A 16,562-nucleotide genomic window follows, 5' to 3' on the forward strand; every position below is an offset into this window, starting at 1 on the left:
CTTCGTTAACATCTAAAAATCGCCAGTGGTTACACAGCTGGGAATGTGGCATTCATAGCTTGCCATACAGAACAAAGTCTTGGAAATGGACATTGATATTGCTGACTCTTAGCCTATAGGTGCATGAATAAACTGGCTGATTCTCTCAAATCATGAGCTGTCAGGACAGATAGTTTGTGGAAATGAAGTTACTCTAGCAACAGAGACACATGGAGTACCTAATTCTATATGCATTTTTAGCAGATGTATGTTTTACTGAAGGTTATTCCAAACCATATGTTGGGCCCTGCCATCTGCTGAATTTGGATACAACGTCTATAAAGCTGGTGTGGAAATACACAAAAAGAAACTCTAACTTTGTGGAGAAACTGCCAGTGCCTTTGTAACTACAACTGCCTCCCACAGAAAATTACCTTTTTTATTCTGTGAAATATATAGCCTTTCTGTACAAAAGCATACTAAGATTAAATTCCAGCACTTAGAGCCTGATTTTATCTCAAGTCCCTATTAAAATGTGTCAATACTTGATTGGAGAAGGGCCTGAGCAACCTGGTCTAATAAGACCTGCTTTGAGTGGGGAATTGGACCAGGGACCTTCAGAGGTCCTTTTCAACCTGAATTGTTGTAGGAGCGAAATTATTACATCCATGCAGATGCATGAACACAGAAGTATCTTTCTTAGTCAAATATAGTAAGGAAAGAGATGGATCTGCTAGTCAGGAAAACAAACGGTGTCACACAGAAAGAAGAGACAATAGCGTTTTAATAGAAAAGTTCTTTATTTGGTAGAAAGTTTGCTTGTAAATATCTTTAGAAAAAAAAAATTCAAAAAAAGCCAAATTGCTGTTGAAATACCCAGTCTGGCAATTCACAGCTCCTCACAACTGAGACGAAGGCTTTTTCCTACTCTATTCAAATGCAGCGCCTTCTCACTAAGACATTGATGCCTACTGTAGTTCAAAAATCCTCTTGGCCTTCTAATCTAATAGAGACCTATCAATTTATGCTTTGTGTTCTGCTGGAATCATGCTTATGTTGGACATGCCTTGGAAACAAAGGCAGTTTTTGTTTAATTGAATAACTTCCCCTGAATTGTCTTGGACAATAATGCCTTAAGTCTTGCTGTCTGGCCCATCAAGAAAGAATCCTCTTGTGCAAGCAGTAGTGCCTCCGTTGAAAAATAGTCTCTGAACTATTGGGAATGAACCAACACACAAGAAAATCCATATTGTTTGTTTCAAAAATAGTCACTAAGTTTGTTTTAATGTGAATAAAACCAAACTCTTAAGGATGCATTTCAAGGAGTTAATACTAGGCCTTGAACTTATGTAGGCTGAGATACAGCAACTCAGCTCCGCTCCCCTGATAGAAAACGGATGGAAAAGGCTTGTGTGTTTGAAACTACATTTGTGGCCCGAACTGTAGAACAAAACCCAACGGGAATTAAGAACTTAAAGTAACCTCCCATTTGCTGTTCTAGGGGCGAAGTACACTTCTCCAATTTGTCATTTCTCATAAAACATGTGGCACAGAAAACAGAAACAAAAATCAATCTACTTGTGAAGGTTCAGAGGAGGCAGAAGAAGGAATGCTTGCCTGAGATGCCATGTTGGCATGGTGGGCACCTGAGCGTCCTGAGTAACTCAGAAATAGCCCCTAGCAGGCTCAGTAAAAGAAGCACCTCTGTTGTAAAGGTGAATTGGGCACGTGAAGAAATTATTCCAGAAGGACCTGAAGAATTTACTAACCTGCTCCTTGCACAAAGGAGTTCATTCTCAACGGGTTTATATGAAACTCTCTCACTGGCACGTTCAAGTTGTAGGCCCTCTGCATATTGTTTGGTCTTCCAGTCAACTTCTCTTGTCTCTTATGCCCTGAAAATTGTCTTCTAGTTTAGAAGGGATGCCTCAAATTCATGTTCTTAATTTTCAGCTATGAAGTGCAGTGAAGTTATTGACCTCCCCTGGACTTCTGGGATGACAAATAAAGTACTACTGGGCAAACAAGGAAAATAACTTTGAGACAAAGAGATAAATAATTTCCCGCATCAAAACATTTATTAACTGCATATAGTTAGTTGGTTTCTTTTGTAAGGTTTCTTTCTTTCTTTTCCTTCTTCCTTTTTCCTTTCCTTGTCCCATTTATTGTACCTTGCTGTGAGATTGTCTTTCCAAGAATGAGTATGAATGGACCCTCATGAAAAGAATAGGGCATTGTCCTGGATTTGGATAGTACAAAGATAGAAAAAGAGTGAAGAGAAAGTACACCGCACTGAAACATTCACAGCTGAAGATGCATAAACAAACAAGTTGTATTTCCTCACATGAGCAGGCACTTAGTGGAATAAATATACAATGACACTCAAATCCTGCCACCTTAGCCATATTATAGTAAAGCCTGAGAAGAGGTTTGCCCACCTGCCACTCTGTGACCACTCTGGTATCTCTAGGATTTTCAGCAGCTGGGAATAAATCGTGGTTCTGCCTGTGCAAGTTTTCCTGTGTCCTCTGACAGGAGAGGTGCTTTGCCTTTGGAATGACATGGAATCCACAAGCAGTTTTTACTGACATCTGATTTCCAAAAGTGTTAGAAAAGTATCCCAGCTGATTACTAAGAAAGCAAAGCCCTGCCCTGTGTTGTGAAGCCATTTCTTGGCTAACTTGCATTATACATTTGTGTTGTGTAATTGATACCCATCGCGTGCTGACAGCTGGAGGTTTGCAACTTTCTTTGGTTTTCACCTCTCAAGTTTTATGTCTTTCACATCTACAACCAGACTTGTTAAAATCTTAAGGCATAAATTACCTGGGAGAGACTGGGGGAAAGAAAATTCAAAGTGGAGCTCTTCCTTCACCAAAAACAAAAAACCAAACAACCACCACTGACCAAAACACGACAAAAATATTGGTTTGTTCCAAAGCTAGGAATATGGTTTCAAAAATAGTTCAACCAAACTCCACATCTAAGTGAATTTGACATACATTCACTTAGACATAAACATTTTGGTGCCAGTTTTGATTCTGTATGAGGTCTCTGTCATCTGCATGGTTTTATATTTAACGGTGCCTACAACTGTGGTACAAAGTACCTATCCCAAATACCTAACAACCAGAGCACATTAAATTAATGGGTCAGTATCAGAATGGCCCCTTGATGTCTTGTGCTATTGTTACTTGTTTTTATGCTAGCTTTGTTTCCTGTGGGTGTTTTGCTTGCTGCCAGGAGCAGTGAATGAACCACTTAGGCTGAGCTGTGAATTACAGCTCCAAAATGAAACAAGGATCCTGCACAATAGCGGCACCTGATCTAATATTTCCTTTGCCTCTGTGCTGATAGGAAGTCAAGGTAAATTCATGTTGAATGTCTAAGTCCAATCAGCAACTGGTAAGGCCTCTTTTAATGACCTGGACCCGCTACAATCAGTGATGATACCAACCAACACAGTAGTCATCCTATGTTGTTTATAATGCCTGTAATGTATCAATGAAAACGTGCATTTGTGACCTGGCTGTGTAACATCAATGGATGTTACTCTATTTTCCTACTCCTACCTTCAGAGGTGACCTTTAATGAAGCAGTGGAGGCTTTGTTTTTAAGAGCCTCTGTTCCAAGAAAAAGGAGTGGGAAGGGTGGTGGTGCAGATAGGATCTGTAGGGGGAGACAGTAACAAATAGAGGCTTTGTAAAATTTGAAGAATCTAGGTGAAATTTGTGGGAAGTTCGCATAAATCACTGCTGCTTTTGAAAGGTCTGCTCAAAACCACAGCTTTGAAACAGACAGAGGTCAGACCTTATTAAGCATGGGAAGACACAGGCTTTTCCTCCTCACTAGCTTAAATTTGAAACATTCACTTTGTCCAACATTTCTGTTGCCCTAAGGTGAGGATTTCTGTAACCAATGTAAAGGAGAGTAGGCAGTATAGCTGTTTATATTGGTGTGAGAGCTTTTCTCTAAGAATGATTACGGAGAGTAGACAATACACCCCCTCAGCTGGAATCCTCCACTCCCCTCCGCATGGTGTATGGTGATTAGTTCCAAGTATATATTAAATAGAGTCTGCACGTACATCAGTTTAGTTTTTAAGAAACTTTTTTTTAAAGAAAGAGAGTTAATCTTTGTCCACCTGGAGGCACAGGATGCCCAGTGCGAGCAGCACAACGTCTGAGTTTGCACACTGTCTCTCTGCCCAGTGGCATGTTTTCTGGGCTTTGTGTCTGGAAAGGCATGAAGAGATCACAGCAGTTTCGGGTTGTCATTTAGCCGAAGGCTGGAATACATTCCCACATGCCGGACCAGGTTGGGTTCCACCACATAGGCGTTCTCCCCCTTAGTACGCAGCAGCGAGTAGAGGGCAATATCCTTAGCAAAACCCTGGCGGCAGTGCAGCCCCTTCAGGTAACCTAAGGCACGGTGGGCAGAGGGAGCGGAGAAGAGCATGGCAGGCGTGCAGCACTCAGTGACCGGCACAATATTATACAGCGTGGGGGCCAGCCGGCGCAGCTCCAGCATGTAATGCCGTCCCACCAGCTCGGACAAAGCCATACTGTACAAAGCAAAGAACAAGACAATGGGCCAACTGAGGCTGGGGCGCCCAGTTGCCCAGGAGTACACACAGTTCAGCACGGGCCCCAGAAACATGCCCAGACCTAGCCACTCAAGGATTCTCATGGGTTCGGGGTTGAAGTAGCGCTGAAGCCTCTCGGGATGGTAAAGCTTGAAGTAGAGTGCTTCTCTGAGGTATGGTTTGGAGAACCGGGCCAGCAAGAGGTGCTGCAAGACAGCGAATATCTCCTCCTCTGGCACAGCATCATCTTCCACTATGAGGACGTATTCTGGGTTGTACGCCAACAACGACTGCTCAAGGCAGAAGACGTAGTCCTGCTTCTCCTTCTCAAACTGGTTCACTCTGGGGTCAGGGTTCTCCCCAGTTTTGTCACGACTGACCATAGGAAAGAAGCTGCTTAGCAGCCTGACATCCTGATGGCTACTGGGGTCTGACTCCACATTACAGACGAGGATGCGGTGGCTCCGGCAACGTGCACCACATTTCTGGAGGAGGCGGTGGAAGTGGGAGGCCACTTGCAAGACATAGTGGAAATCATTCCGCCTCTGCACAGTGATAATGGTGACCAGCAGCAAGGGCTGGAAGGCATCGCTGTCAGAGGCCTCAGAGGCATTTGGTATCTGCAGCTTCTCAAAGTAATGGAGGGCAGCCTGGCCCTCCTGCTGGTTCTGCTCCAGGAACTCCTGGCTCATGGGGTTCAGGTGCCAGCGCCGCAAATAGAAGTAAGAGTGGAGGAGCCGCTGGCAAATCAAAGGTGCGAGCACACCGAATGTCACCACAGTCAGTGTGAGGAGATGGATGAAAGGACTGGACCAACGGCACCACCTCCCATAGAGCTGCCAGGCTTGGTGTAACATGGCTGCTGCAGAAGGAGGGCAACCCTACTCTACTCATGACCTCATTCCTTCACTTCCGATGCATCCTCCCTGGACTGCAAGGTATCACTGGGGCAGTGGCTGCCAAACCTGCACAATTTGTCCAAGCCTAGAGAGGAAGAAAAAAGATGGTTAATGAAATAGGAACTGTCAAAGTGGGAAGACTGTCATTTGAGAAGATGGAAAGCTGAGGGCTAGTCACTGAGTAAGCCAAAATAAAAGGCCTCTGAGGAGTCACTTGTGGTGGGGGCATCACAGAACTGTCATGGGAGGCTGAGGAAAGATGAGCCAAACTTAGTTTCCAGCAAAGTGCCCCTAAGGCCTTTTCAGCACGTAGGAGCTCTGATCTGACTTAGCTAGATAGGACTTTGTTGTGTTTGTTACTATGCTTCAAAGACGTAACAAACAGGCAACGTGGATGCAAGACGTGTGGAAATCCCTTTCTGTTAAAGGCAGAGAACTTAGATACCACTATCTGGTCACAGTGACATAGTAAGACTTGGGCCATGGCCAAGAACCAAAGCTAGATCTCTTGTATCTTAGCCTAGCACGTATTTGAGAGACAAACTTTTACCTCTGTGGAATGACACATGCTTCCCTTCTGTTGCTCACACACTTCCAAACACATGCTTTTTCACTACTCCCCAGAGTGTGAAGCAAGATAACAAAGACACCAATTTACTTCACTAAGGGCATGTGTACGCTAAGTGTAATGTGTGCATGTCTCTCTCTCAGATGTCTCCTTCTCTCTAGGCCCTGTGAAATACTAAGTCACAGCAAGATTAACAAGTTGCAATTGAGCCATTGACTCATATTTGTTATTTAAAAGTTTGTAATTTAAAGTTATATGCCTTTAATTTAAAACTGAAACATTTATATATATATATTTTTATATACACACACACTTTAAGCAAACATCCACCTTCACAAAAATTAGATTTTGCCATATTTGGCTTTTCTGTTCTGCTTCTCTGGGCTGCCATGAACACCTAATAGCCTGGCTGTAAGAAGCTTACACAAAATCAGGGCAATTAGGCTGTTCAGATGAATTCTCTTGTGCCAGTAATTTCCCTTTTTAATCTGCTGTTTGATTCTCCCTTTTACTTTCCATTCCCTCTCCTTATGAACAGTTACTCATGTCCTCCCCAGCTGACTGACTGTGCCCCATTCAGTGGAGAGTTTCTCCCATTTTTAACCTTCTGCCTTCACCGGGTTCTGATCATCAAATGGTGCTTCCAGACCAAAATGTTACCCTTTTTCCTCCTCTGCACTGTTGTCTGAAGCAGCCTAAGCAATGATGTGTGGATGGAAAGAAATCAGGACCATGGCTTTTCTTCTCTGTCTCAGAAGAATGGACCATGTAGAAGAAATGATTCAGAGGACACTGAGCAGGGTCTAAATCTGGAACTACTTCTAAACTGCCTTTGTTACTGTAGTCACAGATTTGCTGTATTTACTATAAAGAGAACCACTTCCTATTTCCATATGGGAATCTGACAATTGTATATGAAAGGCCTTTTACTAAGATTAATGGAAAATATACAAGAGTTATTCCAAATATTTGTTAGCGACCAAGCACTTCATGCTGTGAGATCTCAAACCATCAAACAAATTTACACACTGATGCATGAGCGTCTGCAGTGTCTTCCCATATAGCTCTTTTTTCTTTCTTTCTGATTACACAATCCTGTTTTACAGACCCTGTGTTGTGTTGCATCAGTGGACCTTGTAAAGGCCTTAAAGGTGATGGCTGCATTTCAGCCTCCAGATCCAAGCCATGATGATTCAGGACATGAAGACCTGAAGTCCATCAGATGCAAAGACCTGGCATTTAAATGCACTCATTCATCCAAAATCCAGGGCTTTCCTTTTTCTCATTTTCTGCTAACCAGTCACAAACATTCAGGGAACATGCAAATACAGAATCATATTCTACAACTCACACTGACATAATTTTGTGCCTCCTCTTGATGCAAGCAGCATTGCTGGCACTGTTGCCGAGTCCGCCTCCAAACTTGAAAGTGAGGACCACAGTGGGAAAAGGAGATGAAGAAGAGCTAGAAGGTAGTTTAGTTCTCGGGGAGTAAAGAAACTTACTTTCCGTCTGCCAGCTATGCTGGAGATCTGAGCTACAAAAAACTATGAGCCTGCAGTGAGCTCTGTAGCTCTCAGGATGTACACTGAAGCATTAATAAACCCCAGCCAAGCAAGAGGCCTCCTCCTTCATGCTGTCTTCTACTGAAAAAGCAGAAATGGGTGTCATGTCTTACCTGCAGGAGCAGGAACAGCTGGTTGGCGGCCAGCTGAGCTGTGGGGGCTGCGGCCTCCAAAATGAATCAAAGGGAAGCTTGCCTGAGGCCTTGCTCTTCTGCAGCCCATGATGTTCAAGGGCCGGGCTCACCTGCACCACGAGAAGGTACTCCCCTGGTCCCTCTGAGTCTGCTGCTGGTCAGTTCTCCACTGGACCTGCCTGCTGGGAAAGTTGTGCTGGGACTCCACCTGCTGGTGTCCCAGCTCCTGGCACACGGTAGGGTAGCTAAGGTGGTGCAGGTGAGCACCACCCGCTCAGGAGGTATCTCCTCGCTTCATACAAGGAGGTAGCTAACTCTGAAAAAGCACATGGGACTGGAAGCCAGCCATGCAGGTCACACTGTCATATTCACAGGCGTTTCTGACTTACCCTGGCTTCACCTCATCAGTAACATAACTCAAGATCTCAGAGGTCTTATTCTGGTTTTGCAACTCAGAACACCTCAAGGAAAACAACCATCAAACAGGCACTTTTTCTTCTCTCCAGGTCTCCCTCTGCTGCCTGGGCTGTTAGCACTCACGTTGACTACCATGCTCTTTATCAGTTCATTTGCAGAGGAAAAGGCTGTTTTCACTGGGTAGTGGAACAACCACAGAGGCTAAAAATGGTCAGGAGCATATTAAAGTGGGTCAAATACAAATCTAGTTCATGCCAAAAACAAGCTGAAGGATCTAGAAAAGAGGGGAGACACTGACCTCCTCACCACTTTTTGGCTGTAACACTGGGAACCCAAGAGTTCCAAATCTAGATAGAAATTTCTTGCTTCTACAGAGGTGAAGTTTGATCTTATCTGCACAACTTGAATCCAGAGTCTCTGGTCAGGTTGTTTTCTAGTCATTAGGACAGTTCTGACTTTCAGAAGCTATTCTGTTTTCAGAAGCTGTTGGTACTGTCATTTTTTTCCCTTTTTAGGGGAAAAAAAATCTTGTTTTTTCTTCTTTAAATATTTAAGTGGCATTTCTGACAGAAAAATGAAGTTTGAGGAGAAAGGCAAGAATCAGAATTGGATTGTATAGTGCTTTAAAAAACCTGTATGAATCCCGAATAGTAACTACTCTGCAACCATGTGAATACTTGCAGTGGAGGCCACTTTTATATATGTTCTGTGTAGAACTGAGCCATTGCTTAAACACATTTAGAAGCTGTTGCGATATAAAGCTATATATTCGGCTTGTTTCTTTACTTAGATCCTCATGATTAAGATTCCTTCCAGAAACACCTGGTTCATCTGGTTCCAAATCTATGTTCCTATCTTCATTAGTCCCCTAATTACTTGGCTGAATTATACTGTGCATGAAAAAGTTACCTCTGCACGCACTGTGGAAGAGCAGAAAAATGAGTAACGTCCTCTTTGGGGTGCAGAATACTGCCTGCTGTGCTAGTGCTTTAAAAGAGAAAGCTGATTTTCTGTCTGCTCCAAACTCCTCTCTACTGAGGTGTTCCTGTGGGCAGGCATTCCTGGAACAAAGCTTCCTATGTGTTTCAAAGCAGCGAAGTTTTAGGAGGCTCCTGGATGGCTAATGTAAGAGAGGCCATCTCTGTCTTCTATTGCCTGCTCTGTGAGACAAGGCCGTAATTATTCCTTTATGCTTACAATACTAAATAATTCCTTTTTGCCTAACTACACTTCTTTTCAGTGTCAATGGAAAAAGCCATTCGATTCCTAACATAAAAACAGCTGGATGAAGTCATGTGGTCAGAAGCCATAGAGTCATCTCTCTGGGAAGCAAAGGTAGGCTCTCAGAAAATGTCATGGAAAGGCCAGCTGTTACAGTCCCCACCTCAGCCATAACGGTGGCAGTAGTAATGGTGTTCACACAAGCTGTAGTTTTGACTTGTGTGTTGATCCTATAGTGGCATCCCAAGTTGAAACCCTTGTGCGAAAAACACTTCTACGCCCCAACCTAACATTGTGCGGACAAGCTGCAACCTCAGGACCCAGTCCTCTACTAATTAACCCTCTCTGGCAGAGACAAGAGCTTTGTCTTAGCTGTGATATTGTTAGTGCACCAGCAAACAGTCCTGCTTGAATCTGAGGAAACTGATGCAAGCTTCACAAAATCATAAAGAGCCATACAGGTCTCCTTCTGTTTCATATGTGCATGCTGACAGCTGACTGTTGTATACAGATATCCTCAGCTTCCAAAACCTGATGTCCCTACCATGAGCTGATCCCTATTACTGGACCAGATGGCCAGCTTTTCTCATCTGCAATTCCTCTTGTTTTCTGACAGCTTTTAGTAGGTCAGGTGCCAGACAATATTTCTGCAATGTGTTCACGATTGCCTTGAAAACAGCAGTGTCCAGCAGAAGCCAAGCGTTCACAAATCTGACCATTACACTTAGATGCCAAACTGGGAGTTCGGCTCCCTGGAAAATACAAGCCATCCTGGCAAGAGCTGTGCTTCTAAAAACATTCAGCAGAATCTTAATGGTAAGAGCTCAGCAGTTGTTCTGTGATTGTATTTTACTAGCAGGTACCAAATATATCTCTTACCTCTTCTACTTCAAGCACTGCTTAAAGCAGTTGTCATTATGTTGTTTCTAGACAATGAATGTCAAATAAGCCAGGCTGTTTAATTTAACTTTCATCTAAAATGCTTCCTGCTATGGCAAAGACCAGGACTGCTGGTGATGCACTTGATCTCTCAGTTCTCTTAGAACTTTACCTTTAGTTTCTTACAGTCTATGTACTAAGGCACAACACTGCTATAGTCTAAGAGGTTAATGATAGCTTGAAGCATAAGAGAAGTGGCTAGGGAGCAGGAGGGGGTTTGGACTTGGTCCTTTGCAGGACTTATGTGGTATAAGAGGTAGAAATCAATGGCACAGCTGTCTGTTTTGATCTACCATTCCTCAGAGCCTGCCAATGAACTTTGTGGCTACAAGGAAGATGGAGACTCCCTTTTTACAAGGAGTCACATGGAAAAGGTGAGGGGTAATGGGTACAAGTTACTCCTGGGGAGATTCCGGTGGGACACAAGAGGAAAATTCTTCACAATGAGAACAATCAGCCATTGGAATAATCTCCCCAGGGACATGGTGGATTCCCCAACACTGAACACTTTTAAGATTCAGCTGGACGGGGTGCTGAGCCATCTTGTCTAGACCATGCTTTTGCCAAGAAAGGTTGAACCAGATGATCCTTGAGGTCCCTTCCAACCTGGTATTCTGTGATTCTATGATAAATTTTATCTGTCCAAGGAGATGGAATTTAAGCACTATTAGAAAAGGGAAAATGCACAGGTACAGAGGGAGTAACCCTGTCCAGTTAGGAGACCTCAGAAACTGCAGAATTGCATCGTGAATGTCAACTTACTGATAGGCTGGCCTGCTTTTCTCATTTAACTGTAGTTAACTTTTACAGGTTGTTCATAAATCCCTAGAAATCCAGGGACGACAGTTTGAAAGCCACTGAACTAACAGACAAGGTACATGGATGTGGCTGCTAGAAGATACTTTCTCCATTTCCCTTGAACTAAGAAGGTAAAACTATGCCACCAGTAAAACAGGCTAGAAACTGAATGTATATTAATTACAGTTATTTCCCCAACTTCTGCCTTGCTTCTCATGTGTATTAATTTTCCTCTGCCACATAAATCTGAAGGGAGCCCATTCTCAACACCTGCTGACTTTCACCTGGCTGCCTCCCTGCTATGCAATGTCATGGGAAAGCAATGCTCTTCCCTGTTGCTATCAAGCAACAGTATTCAGATCAAGTGGGAGTGGAAAGCAGCCTGGAGAAGAGAGTTCTGCAAGATAACAGCTTAACAGAGAGACTTAAGGCAAGGCATTTTGTGAGGAGATGTCTTTTAGAAGATTACACCAAAGGTTTACTTGGCTTTAAAATCAATTATGCAATCTGTATCTCTCTGAATTTACATTTTCTTTTGTGCCAGAGTTAAAAAAGTGTATGCTGTTAGAGAATTTGATACTGATCTGTATAAAAACTGCTGCATGTTTTCACAGAGATCTGCCTGGAGCCTTCCAAAATCTTAAATGTGGCTTTTGCTTTAAGCTCACTTCTGCTTTAGTATAAAATTTACATCTCTATTTGGTAAAAAAAGAAAAATTATATTAGACAGAGCTGCTGCTAATAATGGCACCAGCTATTACCTTTTGCTGTCTGCTCTTGGAATCTCAGAGCTAAATGTGCATTGACTCATCAGAGGTGCTATAGTTAATTGGTATTTTACCTCCTTGAGTCACAGTCTTTTGCTAAAATAAGACCAGGGCCCCTGCATACAAGATACTGTACACAAGTAGAGCACGAGGCAACTTTTTGGCTGGGATAGAGTTAATTTTCTTTATAGTAGCTAGTATGGGGCTATGTTTTGGATTTGTGCTGAAAACGGTGTTGATAATACAGATGTGTTTTAGTTGTTGCTAAGTAGTGCTTACACTAAATCAAGGACTTTTCTGCACCATGCTCTGCCAGGTGCACAAGAAGTTGGGAGGGGACACAGCCAGGACACCTGACCCCAGCTGACCAAAGGGCTATTCCATACCATATGGCGTCATGCTCAGTATATAAAGCTGGGGAAGAAGAAGGAAGGGGGGACATTCGGAGTGATGGCGTTTGTCTTCCCAAGTACCCATTACGTGTGACGGAGCCCTGCTTTCCTGCAGATGGCTGAACACCTGCCTGCCCATGGGAAGTAGTGAATGCATTCCTTGTTTTGCTTTGCTTGTGTATGCGGCTTTTGCTTTCCCTATTAAGCTGTCTGTATCTCAGCCCACAAGTTTTCCCACTTTTGCTCTTCTGATTCTCTCCCCCATCCCACCGTAAGGGAGTGTGCAAGCGGCTGGGTGGGGCTGAGCTGCCAGCTGGTGTTAAATCACGACACTACCTTAGTGGATCTTTAGCTTAAGAATATAAAAGAAGGGGGGGGGGGTTGGAATCTGTTTTTCCCAGATATGTAACAAATCGGCCTGGTGGTGTTGTCATGAACAACTAGCATTTTATAGTTTAGCCATAGTGGTAATCCACACAGGTGAATTATCTAGAATAGCTATTGAAATAACAGCTACTAAATGTGGTATGCTGAAGTAACAGCAACTCTTTGCAAATGAAAGCAGTCTGAACAGATGAGGATGAAGAATTCTGGGTCTTGGAGAAGCCTGTCAAGAAGGAGCTATTCCAGAGCAGCAGGAATGAGGTATTCCAGTGCAGCTATTGCAGAATAGCTCCTTCTGCCATAGCTCTTCTATTCAATTTCTATATGCAATTGTGCCCTCGGGGCTCGCTAGGAAACCAGCCATTTCACTGAAGGAGCAACGTGCAGATTAAATCAGCTCCCCGAGTATCTGTGATTTGCGTAGGTGTGACGGGTGCACCCACTCTGAGTGGGCAGCACTTTGGTTCAGGCATCATCGACTGAAACCAGTCCTGCTGTGCAAACCGTGAGAACGGTGCTAGGCCATACCTTCTCAGGCACTAAGGAGTCTAGGCCACGTCTTACCAGGAGCTAACAGTGCCAGCCTGAGCTGGGACTAGACAAAATTACAACTCCTACAGCTGCACTCCTGCACATACACCAAAGGGGGGTTTGACTACAAGTCAATCGCTTTATGCTATAAATAACTGTTGCCCCCCCCGAGCCCATTGAGCTCTCCTGTACGGCTGCACGGCGGTGATCTCCCCTTGGGCAGGGACGCCTCTCAAGGTTAGTCCTTGAGGCTGAGAGATCCCTTACCTGGCATCTGATATCTATAATGAGGTAAGCACATTTTACATTAGGCCTAAAAGTATACTGTATGCTATTGGCATGTATATATATCCAGCTATAGCCTACGTGTTAGAAGTGTAGTAAGTAGCAGAGTGTTTGACAGCCATATAAACATCATTTAAATCATTGTTGAAATAATCAATTAGGTTATCTTTCAAGTACCATTTCATTACAGCTTAATTATCGATTAGTTGTTGTTAAATCATTGTTAAATCACTGTTTAATTATCATTCAATTATTGCTTAACCATCATTTGATTATCATTTAATTATCATTCAATCATTAATTATCATTTGATCATCGTTTAATCATTAATAAAACCTTTTTGTTAACGCCAGAATGATGACTTCTCATAATAATTCACCTGTGACACAGTAGGGATGGGGGTGTGGGTATATGGATGGGGGAGAGGGAAAGAAAGGAAACAGATGTGGTGATGGCTGCTAACGCAGAAAATGTTGCTTTACTGTTGTTCATTTATGACTGTAAAGAATAAAACACAGTAATAACAAAATAGGATGTTATTTTTGTGAGCAAAGGCCTTTGATGATAAGGCTGTAAGTTTCCAGTTGCACAGGTCTATGTAACAATAAAAATGCAGAACTGTACCAGGTGACAGCCAGAATAGTGTGATTCTAACCTCTGTTTGAAAGAAAAAATGTTTAGTCATACTGATAAACAGCATTCCTCTTTTAAGACACACTGTCTACTAACGTTAAACAGTACTACTGACTTTTTCTCTGTATTCACCACTTGTGTCTGAGGAATACACAGTCTTCCTTCCCCCCACCTCCCCAGGTATGAAACAGACTATTTATCCTGCATAGAAAGGCATGGTAAATGGGATGCCCTGGTTCTGGGCGGTATCGGTGATCTGTTTGAGCCCCAAGGGAAGAAAATGGGATAAGTACAGTAGCTGAAAAATAGTCTGTTATATAATTAGTATTGCCCTTGTTGGACAGACAAGAAAGCAGCAGATTTCACATGTGCAGGAGGGTATTTCTCCTGGTGTTTGTGTTTGCAAATGCTTGCTGAACCTGGTGTGCCTTTATGGCAGCCCATTGGTTGTACATAAAATTATTTTCTCAGCGCCTATATGAGAGCAAGCCAGCCTATGAACCTGTAGCGCACACTGATATAGATTCATGTTTTGCTGCACCATCAGCACAGCTGCAAATTTCCTCCACAGCCTATGATTTTAGATGTTAGTTTCTTAGGTGCTCCTCTTTCTCTTTGGGAGAGCTGCCAGGTAGCACAAGGTGACCCGTAAAGCGCTGGGATTAATAGCAGTTACCTTAGCGATGATGGTCAAAGAGGAGAGGGCGTTAGATAAGAAAAGCTGATCCCCCTCCCCTCTCTGCCCTCCTTGCGAAACAGCAGACAGACGGTATTTCAGTGTGCCCTGTCCTCAACCCCCTTGCCCGGACTTTTGACCAGAGAAATTCTGGCCGTGCTTTTACCTCGGCCGCGGGCTCCTTTGGGTGGCACCAAGCACAGGGTGGAAGCTGGCTGGGGTTTTTTGTCTCCTTAAAAGAGTTCTGTTCACGTTCGGTAACGGAAGGGCTGTTTCTTTAGGCCCAGCCAGGCTCTGGCCACCCTCTCATCCGCCTGTCACCATGTATAGTCACATCCCCGGAGCAAGCACAAAACGCTTTCTCGTTCCCTGGGGGCTTCCCACTTCCCGCCTCGCTCGGCTGCCTGAGCCACAGCAGCTAAGCCCGCTGGTTCCCAGACAGCATGCCCTTCCTCACTGCTAACCGGTCACTAACTTCGCGCTCGCCCTCGCCCAGCTCCCCAGGGCCCGGTGCCGCCGGCAGGACAGAAGCGCCCCGTCCCGTCCCGTCCCGCTCCGCTCCGCGCCGCCGGCGGAGCGCCTTGCCCGGGCGGCCCGAAGCCGCGCCCGGTGAGCCCGGCCCCCTCTCTCCGCAGTCCCCGCAGGGAAGGCGAGAACCAGCCCCCCTGGGCCAGCCCGAGCCACGCGGAGAGATTTACCCTTTCCTGCTCGGCAGCCTCGCCCCGCGCATCAGGAGGCGTCCTGCGGCGGCGGCGGAGCCGGGCTGGCGGCGGAGCCGGGCCGCCCGCAGAGCCCGCACCGCCGCTCCCCGCTCCCCGCTGCGGCACCGCGGACTCTCCGCCCCCCCCCGGGGCGAGAGCGGGGGGCGCCGTGCAGCCCCGCTCTCTGCGCTACCTCGCCGCTCTGCTTGTTGCCCACTTCTCTCCCGCAAATTTTTCTCCTCCCTCCCGGGCGGTGAGGGTGGGGTTAACGGCACCGAAGTCCAAACATGTGACTACGCCAGCGGAGGGATGCTCGGAAGGAGGGGAAGGGGAGCTGTGGCGTGAGAAACCGAAAACCAGAGCGGGGAGAGGCGTGTGAAAGCAGGTTAAGAAGCGAATGGCGAATTCCCTGAGCCCCAGAAGGGCTCCCGAGGCGGAGACCGCGGCGCATCCGGAGTCCCTTATTCCTGCTCCGCGGTCCCCGAACGCTCCACCCGGAGCAGCGACGCGCCAGCCCCGGCAGTGCTGCGGAGCCCTGCGCTCCTCTGCGGCTGCACCAGGCTCCCCAAAGCCCTTCGCCAGCCAGGATTTCAAACGTGCTGCGGGCATGCGTCAGGTGTGTTTGTCGGCTCCTACGGCCACGCCTTTGCGGCACTGCCCCGCCTTGCTCCTTCTGCATGGCTCCCATGCCTTCCCTAGTCGGTAGCTGGTTTATTTTCTGGACTCCAGCTCTGCACCCCACGCCGAGCCCTTTGCCAGCTGTCCAAACCATGATGCTTTACTTCGTGGGGAGAAAGATCACTCCCCGCATACTCCAGTGGAAAGTCAGTGCTTCAGAGTTACCAGCAGATTGTTTTACGTGCATGTCAACCGTGACATGTAGAAATGCCAAGCTTTCACCATATTCATCTGTAATGAATCCATCACAGATGCATTCAGTGAAGTGGGGAGGCTCATCAGCGACGCCAAAATTTGTATCAGGCTGTTCAGGATCCAAAAATCATATCAAACTGACACAAGAGTGCTTCTGACCTGTTTATTTCCCTTCCCCCTTTTCCCTGTGTTCCATTTCCCTGTTCTTCTACACA

General features: G+C 45.3%; 1 protein-coding gene across 2 annotated transcripts; it reads right to left on the reverse strand.

Moving 5' to 3' along the window:
• Positions 1 to 4,144: 4,144 nt before the first annotated feature.
• Positions 4,145 to 15,529, reverse strand: PGAP4 (post-GPI attachment to proteins GalNAc transferase 4). 2 transcript variants are annotated; one of them, XM_075526790.1, is made up of 2 exons: positions 15,472 to 15,529; positions 4,145 to 5,548 (listed from the first exon to the last, which is right to left on the reverse strand). In XM_075526790.1, the coding sequence occupies exon 2, from the start codon at positions 5,419 to 5,421 to the stop codon at positions 4,234 to 4,236; it is 1,188 nt and encodes a 395-aa protein (XP_075382905.1). In that variant the 5' UTR covers positions 5,422 to 5,548; positions 15,472 to 15,529; the 3' UTR covers positions 4,145 to 4,233. The 2 variants fall into 2 exon arrangements, with proteins under 2 accessions (XP_075382905.1, XP_075382904.1); XM_075526789.1 differs by lacking the exon at positions 15,472 to 15,529 and adding an exon at positions 7,383 to 8,417.
• Positions 15,530 to 16,562: the final 1,033 nt, after the last annotated feature.

Source organism: Mycteria americana, chromosome Z (assembly GCF_035582795.1).
Source record: "Mycteria americana isolate JAX WOST 10 ecotype Jacksonville Zoo and Gardens chromosome Z, USCA_MyAme_1.0, whole genome shotgun sequence".
Lineage (NCBI taxonomy): Eukaryota > Metazoa > Chordata > Aves > Ciconiiformes > Ciconiidae > Mycteria > Mycteria americana.